The sequence below is a fragment of the Carlito syrichta genome, unplaced genomic scaffold (assembly GCF_000164805.1).
Source record: "Carlito syrichta isolate Samal-C Ts95f unplaced genomic scaffold, Tarsius_syrichta-2.0.1 Scaffold304635, whole genome shotgun sequence".
In the NCBI taxonomy this organism is placed as follows: Eukaryota; Metazoa; Chordata; class Mammalia; order Primates; family Tarsiidae; genus Carlito; species Carlito syrichta.
The window spans coordinates 51,199-59,626 of NW_007248731.1; the positions used below are offsets into that span (position 1 = coordinate 51,199).

General features: G+C 42.4%; 1 protein-coding gene across 1 annotated transcript in view; it reads left to right on the forward strand.

Annotated features, from left to right (window-relative positions):
• The window catches only part of ALG6 (ALG6, alpha-1,3-glucosyltransferase), a 55,334-nt gene that overhangs the window by 29,842 nt on the left and 17,064 nt on the right, over positions 1 to 8,428 (forward strand). Inside the window, exons 8-10 of the mRNA XM_008060498.2 lie at positions 1,575 to 1,766; positions 3,116 to 3,251; positions 6,072 to 6,157. Of these exons, the coding sequence (XP_008058689.1) occupies positions 1,575 to 1,766; positions 3,116 to 3,251; positions 6,072 to 6,157 (414 nt within the window). The remainder of the gene's footprint in view (positions 1 to 1,574; positions 1,767 to 3,115; positions 3,252 to 6,071; positions 6,158 to 8,428) is intronic.

Consider the following 8,428-nt stretch of genomic DNA (forward strand, 5'->3'; position numbering starts at 1 on the left):
CTCCGGCATCCTTCCGCCTCAGCCTTCCAAGTAGCCGGAATTACAGTCATGCGCTACCATGCCCAGCTGATTTTTTGATTTATTGTAGAGATGAGGTCTCGCTGCCCAGGCGGGTCTCGAACTTGCGGGCTCAGGCAATTCACTCACCTCAGCCTCCCAAAGGCGCGGGATTACAGGCTGAGCCACCGAGCCCAGCTGTCCCTGTCTCTTTCAAAGAAAATACAAAGACGTAGTACACAGCAATGATTTTTTAATTAATAGCTTTTCCTTTTGATGCCAATCAGTTTTAGTTATAATAAAATTAATATGTGTATTTGTCAAAGGACATGTGAAAGGTGTTCAGATCTGTACTTGCTTTTATTATATATTTTTTATTCTGTCTACTTTATTTAACTTATTATTTTTAAAAATTTTAGCATTGTTTATTGGATCATGACTATCACATACTCTGATAATATCAGAAACAGTGATACAAAGGAAAGAAAAAAACTTGTTTATCAGATTTTTAATTTTTTTTTTTACTTTGAAATATGACACTCATAAAGAAAACTGCAAAATGTTAATGTGAATCTCAGCGAACTGGCAAACCATCACTCGTGTCAAGAAGTAGAACATCGCCATATCCAAAAACCTCCCTTGTACGCTTCCTTAATGCTTTTCCCTCTTCCTTTCCTTAATACTATCATTTAGTTTCCCCCTTTTTTTGAACTTTATATAAAAGGGACAACACAGTATTCTTTTGTGTTTAATTTTGTTTTATTTTTTGATTTGAAGTCTCATTTTATTTTTTGGGTCGAAGTCACCCAGGCTGGAGTGCAGTGGGACACTCATGGCCACTGCAGCCTTGATCTGCTGGGCTCAGGCGATTCTTCTGCCTCAACCTCCCAAGTAGCTGAAACTACAGGCAGGCGCCACCCCGCATGGCTGATTTTTTGTTTTATTGTAGGGATGAGGCCTTGCCAAGTTGCCCAGGCTGGGCTCCAACCCTTGGGCTCAGGCAATCCTCTTACCTTTGAGTGAGAGTGCTGGGATTATGGAAAGTTCCTTTCCTTAATATCATTTTAAGGGAGTTTTGGGGAGGAGAGGAGGTAAATATGCGTGCCCAGCCCACCATTTCGAACTGAAAGCCTAGTTGTGATGTTGCTTTGATTAACAATGTTATTAGCTGCTCATTAGGCACATATATTAACTTATATTATTGAGGAGGTAATTTTATTATAGAGGAGGTATAGTGATCTCAGTAAGTTCCTTTTTTAACATAACTGTTGAGACATTGTTTTATTATCTAGATGGATGTTATAGTAATAGTGTGAAGTAATATAATAGAACCAAAGCTGTGCTTTAACTATTTAGAGCTCTTTTAAGCCTAAAAAAAAAAAATCAGTTGTTTAGCAGTAGGTTTAATATACTTGAAGCTATTATATATGATTTCATGTTTGTTTATTACTTCAGTACTTTCCATTTCTACTTGGGAATAGCTTTCATTGCATATATGATAAAAGCACATAGGAAATATGCTCTATAAAATGTAAGGTCTGTGTTTTTAAATTATTGAGGTGATTTCCTTGACACAGGAACACATATAATTCTGTGAGTCTTGGCTTTGCTTTGTGGGGTATTCTTGGAGTATCTTGTGACTGGGACCTGCTGGGATCGTTGGCATTTTGCTTAGCTATAAATTACAAACAGATGGAACTTTACCATTCCTTGCCATTTTTTTGCTTTCTGCTTGGCAAGTGTTTTCAAAAAGGCCTCAAAGGAAAGGGGTGAGTGTCTTTCAAACACTGTAATTAATGATTTTACTTCTGAGAATTTGGGGGGATACTGACCTGGAGGAAGGTGGTCTTTCGCTTCACCTTTGGTGATTTCTTATATGTGTGTTGGTGATGGGGTGAGTGGGAAGAAAGTGATTTAAGTCATGTTCTGCATTCTTTTATTTAAAATTTCCTTAATTAGAGTAATACTTTGATCAGTGTACACTTCCTGGTAGTAATGTGGATTGGCTTATGAGAGTATTGCTCTCGTATTTTATCACTGTAGAGCTTATTCCATTTTATTTTTATTTTATTTTTATTTTTTTTGAGTCGGAGTCTCACTCTATCGCTCAGACTAGAGTGCAGTGGCTGCTTCTGGCCACTGCAGCCTCGACCTGCTGGGTTCCTGTGATCTTTCTGCCTCAGCCTTCCGCTTATTCCATTTTATACTTATTAGAAATACCTCCCATTTGATATTTTTCTTCATGACAGCATTCCCTTATTCCCACAGGAATGGCGTCAAACTTAAATGTTGATTACAATGGGGATAGCAGTCTTTTTGTTGAAATGCATATCTTAATAGTTGTGATAGCCGGGCTTGGAGGCTTAGCCTATAATCCCAGTGCTTTGGGAGGCTGAAGTGAGTGGATTGCCTGAGCCCGCCTGGGCAACTTGGTGAGACCTCATCTCTACAATAAATCAAAAAATCAGCCGGGCGTGGTAGCGCGTGCCTGTGGTTCCAGCTACTTGGAAGGCTGAGGCGGAGGGATTGCCGGAACCCAGCAGGCCAAGGCTGTGGTGGCCGGGAGCGGCCACTGCACTCCAGTCTGGGCGACAGTGAGACTTCAACTCAAAAAAAACACAAAATAGTTGTGATATTTTTGAAGTCAGATTTGAACAGATTTCCATCTTTTTTGTTTTGTTTTGTTTTGATTTTTGAGTTGGAGTCTCACTCTGTCACCCAGACTGGAGTGCAATGGCCGCTCCCGGCCACCGCAGCCTCGACCTGCTGGGCTCCGGCGATCCTTCTGCCTCAACTTCCACGTAGCTGGAACTACAGGCGCGCACTACCACGCCTGGCTGATATTTTGATTTATTCTAGAGATGAGGTCTCGCCAAGTTGCCCAGGCGGGTCTTGAACCCGTGGGCTCAGGCAATCCTCTCACCTCAGCCTCCCAAAGTGTTGGGATTACAGGCTGAGCCACCAAGCCTGGCTCAGACTTCCATCTTAAGAGCCTGTATTGGTAGCAGATTTAGCATGACTATACATTTGCATTTATTATATTCAATGAGTCTCATTTCGATTTTTCAGAATTAGTAACTTTTTCTTGTCTTAACGTTTACCTTTGTTTTTATTCAAGGTTTGTTTTGCTAATTAAGCTAGCTTGTACTGTGGTGGCTTCCTTCACTCTCTGCTGGCTACCATTCTTCACAGAAAGAGAACAAAGCCTGCAGGTCCTAAGAAGACTCTTCCCGGTTGATCGTGGATTATTTGAGGCATGTTTAAAAACTTTCCTCTCTGTTTATTTATTTGAGACAGAGTTTCACTATGTTGCCCAGGCTGGAGTGCCGTGGATATTCACAGGTACAATCATTGTGCACTGCAGCCTTGAATTCCTGGGCTCAAATGATTTTTCTACCTCAGCCTCCCAAGTAGCTGGGACTACAAGCATGTGTACCTTGACAGTTATTGAATCCACTATATAACCCCTAGCTTAGCTCGTGTTTTCTAGTATATTGCATCAATTGGTGATATTTATTCCATCATCAGGTCCATAATTCAGTTTTACATTGTTTTGATGAAATAGGCTCCTTAATGAAAGACAGCATAAGAAGTTGCAGCCACAGTTTTGTTTTTGTTTTTTTTTGAGTTGTAGTCTCACTCTGTCCCCCAGACTGGAGTGCAGTGGCCGCTTCCGGCCACGGCAGCCTCACCTCCTGGGCTCTGGCGATCCTTCCGCCTCAGCCTTCCGAGTAGCCGGAATTACAGGCATGCGCTACCATGCCCAGCTGATTTTTTGATTTATTGTAGAGATGAGGTCTCACTGCCCAGGCGGGTCTCGAACCCGCAGGCTCAGGCAGTCCACTCACCTCAGCCTCCCGAAGGCACGGGATTACAGGCTGAGCCACTGAGCCCGGCTGCAGCGACAGTTTTAACAGCTCTGTAATGTGTTGGTTTATAGTCCCCCCCCCTTTTTACTCACCCCATCTTCAGAGGATACATTCTGTTTTTAGTCTTAGGAAAGACTAAACTAATAATCATGTTTGCTTCAGAAAGATCTCACAATTCCTTATGAGGTATATAACTTTAATCCATAGTAATTTTTAAATGAGAATCTTTCATTTCATTTCATTTAATGCTAGTTTAATCACTCTTGTTAAACTTTTATTACATGAATAATTTGATCATTTAGATTTAGTAATTAAATTAAACAAACCATTTTTCAGAAGCAAAAAGGCTTTTTAATAAAGTTAGACAGAGACAACATATTTATAGATAATTTGCTTTTGAATAACATTTCTTTTTTTTTGAGTCTGTCTCACTCTGTTGCCCAGGCTGGAGTGCAGTGGCATACTCATAGCCACCGCAGCCTCCACCTGCTGGGCTCAGGTGATCCTTCTGTGTCAGCCTTCCAACTACAGGCATGTGCCACCACGCCCACCTAATTTTTTGATTTATTGTAGAGATGAGGTCTCGCCAAGTTGCCCAGGCTGGTCTTGAACCCACGAGCTCATGCAGTCCTCTCACCTCGGCCTCTCAGAGTGCTGGGATTATAGGCGTGAGCCACTGCGCCTGGCCAAATATCAGTTCTTTTAAAAAGAATTAGAAAAGCATATATATCTTCCTAATTTTTGAATATATAAATGTCTATACAATATCTTTCAATGGATTTATAAGAGGATAGAACAAGCATTTTGAGAGACTAAAAAAGGTGTTTTGTATTGTGAAGGAGCAGGAATGTGTGACTGTGTGTCAGTGGGATGAAGGAAGTGATGATATTAATAATGATAAATACTCACTATTGCTACTCCCACCACTTACTAGGTGCCAGACACTTCCATGTAATTAAAGAACATTTTTCTTGAAGTCGAGTTCTTGCTTTGTTGCCCAGACTGGAGTGCAATGGCCCGATCATAGCTCGCTGCAGCCTTGACCTCCCAGGCTCCAGCGATCCTACTGCCCCAGCCTCCTGTAGCTAAGACTACAAGTGAATGCCACCACCACACCTGGCTAATTTTCTTTCTTTCTCTTCTTTTTATTTTTTGAGAGATAGGTTCTCATTGTGCTGCCCAGGCTGGTCTCAAACCCCTCCCGCCTCAAACATTCTTCCCGCCTCAGCCTCCCAAGTCACTGGGATTATAGGTGTGAGATACCATGACTGTCTCCCACTTCCATGTAATTTTATTTGATCCTTGCTGTAGCTTTGAGGTATCTGTTATCCCCACTTCACAGATAAGAAAATCTGAGGGCAAAGCTGAGATTTGAACTTTGAAAATCATACTCCTAACCTCTGCTTTATATAACCTTGAACTAACACATATATCAAGAAAAGTTGAATTCACTACGTGAGCTGCTTGGTTACACACCTTCTGTTTCAGAAGTGATATGATTTTTACAAGAATGAGCATCAGACATGATTGATGGTGTTGTCAGTCTTTTCCATTCATTTGTTGCCCTCAAAGCCTGAAGAATTTTTTCTTTGAACCAACAAGAGAGGAAAGTGGGATGGTAAAGTTGTCAGTGGTGGTTGCTTTCTTGCTGTTAACGCCTGTCCAGCTATGAGTCAAGAGCTGTGTAGAAGATGGGTTTCATCAGCATGAGAGTTGTAGTTACAAATTTAATTGAAAGTAATCCCAGTACAACTGCTGTCTTTAAATTTCTTGATTAATTAGCAATTAGCTCTTGTTATTGCTAGTAGCTAGTAGGTTATTCTAAATAAATTCAGCTATATGATAAAAATGGGTCAAAAGTAATACGTATTCTACAAATTAGGGGGATAAAGATTTCCTAGAAAAGTTCCAAAGATAAATAACTTCAGTACTCAGGGATAATGTACTGCTCTTGGAAAATATTAGTTCTTAGGAATGTTTATATTATGGTTAGCCAGTGATTTAGATCAGTTTCCATGCAAGAAAATGAAAAATGCTTGAGAGGGAGAGTGTTTGTGTATGTTTATTCCTTGGGGGATTTGATCTACTTAGTTTTAATTGTTTTATATGACTCAGAAGTTTATTAGAGATTATGGACTGTACCTTGTGGGGTTTAACATTTCTTTCAATTATATCAGAGTATAAAACTAATTCATTTCTTTTAAGGATAAAGTAGCCAACATTTGGTGCAGCTTCAGTGTCATCCTGAAGATTAAGGATATTTTGCCACATCACATCCAGCTAATAATCAGGTAAGAGACAAAGTGTATAGTATTTCATAAGCCACTCTCTAAAAGCGTTATGGTAGTGTGTCATTTATCTGGCATCATTAGGGAAGGAGGTGTTTTTCATTCGTGAATTTTCCATGCAACTTAAACCTATCCTTCTATACAATAAAACTGATAATCTGATAATTTGAATTATTTTATTGAGAATCTTTCTGAATTGTTATCTGATTCTCTCCTTAAACAAAGTACACTAAAGTCTCACTCTGTTGTCCCCAGGCTGGAGTACAGTAGAGTACAGGTCCAGACTGGACCTGCTGGGCTCAGGTGATCCTTCTGCCTCAGCCTTCTAAGTAGCTGGGGCTATAAGTGCATGCTGCCATGCCCAGCTAATTTTTAAATTTATTGTAGGGACAAGGTCTCGCATGTTGCCCAGGCAGTTCTCGAACCCATGAGCTCAGGCAATCCTCTCGCCTCTGCCTCCCAAAGTGCTGGGGCTACAGGTGTGAGCCACTGCGCCTGGCTGTGATTTAACACTATCTTGAAGAGTCATAATATTCAGTGGTGAATCAGTCGAGGTTAATCGAAGTAGGAGGAGTACATCATCGTGTAGTGTGTGTATGTATGAATTTATGATGAGGAATTGGCTTATGCCGTTGTGGGGCTGTCAAAATAAACTGAAGGTCCACAGGTCGGGCTGTCGGGAAGGAAGAGCAGTTCAGACCCAAATGCTGTTGGTGATGTCCTACACCCTTTTTTTTCTTTTAAAATTTTTTTATTTTAGAGATGTGGGGTACAATTCAGGGTCAGGTATACAAATATTCATTATGCAGGTATCCCGGTTGATAAGGTGTGCCACCTCCTCCCACCCCGGAGTAGATTCCCACTGTTGCCAATCCTTTTCTTAGAGCATTCCGATAATTGTTCAAGGTCCACTTATGAGTGAGAACACGTGGTACTGAGTTCTTTGTTTCTGTGATACATTGCTCAGTATTATAGACTCTTAAGTTCATTCAAGTTGCCGTGAAGTTCGTAATTTTCTCCTTCTTTATGACTTTGTAATACTCCATTGTGTATATATACCACATTTTTTTTTTTATCCAATTCTTTTTCGATGGTACACCCTCTTTTTTTTTGAGTTGGAGTCTCATTCTGTCGCCCAGACTGGAGTGCAGTGGCCGCTCTCGGCCACCGCAGCCTCGACTTGCTGGGCTCCGGCGATCCTTCCACCTCAGCCTTCCGAGTAGCTGGAATTACAGGCATGCGCTACCATGCCCGGCTGATTTTTTTTATTTATTGTAGAGATGAGGTCTCGCTGCCCAGGCGGGTCTCGAACCCACGGGCTCAGGCAATCCACTCACCTCAACCTCCCAAAGGCGCGGGATTACAGGCTGAGCCACCGAGCCCGGCTCGGTACACCCTCTTTTAAAGGACTTCCAACTGATTAAGTGAGACCGGTCAGCTGAATTTCCCTCTTGATTAATTTTTTTTTTTTTGAGTTGGAGTCTCCGTCACCCAGACTGGAGTGCAGTGGCCGCTCCCGGCCACCACAGCCTCGACCCACTGGGCTCCGGCGATCCTTCCACCTCAGCCTTTCGAGTAGCTGGAATTACAGGCACGCGCTACCACGCCTGGCTGATTTTTGATTTATTGTAGAGATGAGGTCTTGCCAAGTTGCCCAGGCGGGTCTCAAACCCGCGGGCTCAGGCAATCCACTCACCTCAGCCTCCCAAAGGTGTGGGATTACAAGCTGAGCCACCGAGCCCGGCTCTCTTGATTAATTTAAAATCAACTGACCAGTGACTTTACCTCTGCATAATCCCTTCACAGCGTCTGAAAACTGGAAGATGGGTACTCCTTCATCTGTCCTCCACCTCTCATGAGTGTGTCCCTGTAGCCCACTCTAACAAGAAGCATGCAGGAGGGGAATTCTGGGTACTTGTAGTTCAGCCTAGCTAGTTGACAAGTCACAGGTGGCAAAGTCGATTACTGTGTTCAGTTATATACTTTGTGTAAGCACTTCGAAGGCCTACTTGCCAGGCCTAAGTGACTCCAGACCACCCTGTTGTTGAATCTGTCTGCTTTCTCTAGTGCTTCCACCTCCCCACCCATCAGCCGCCTTTAGGAGAAGCTCTCGTAGCTTCCTGCTCCCTTTCCAGCTTGCTCTCTCTGGTTTCCGTGGGCTTAAAAATCAGATAATTAGCCGGGCTCGGTGGCTCAGTCTGTAATCCCGCACCTTTGGGAGGCTGAAGTGAGTGGATTGCCTGAGCCCGCGGGTTTGAGACCCGCCTGGGCAGA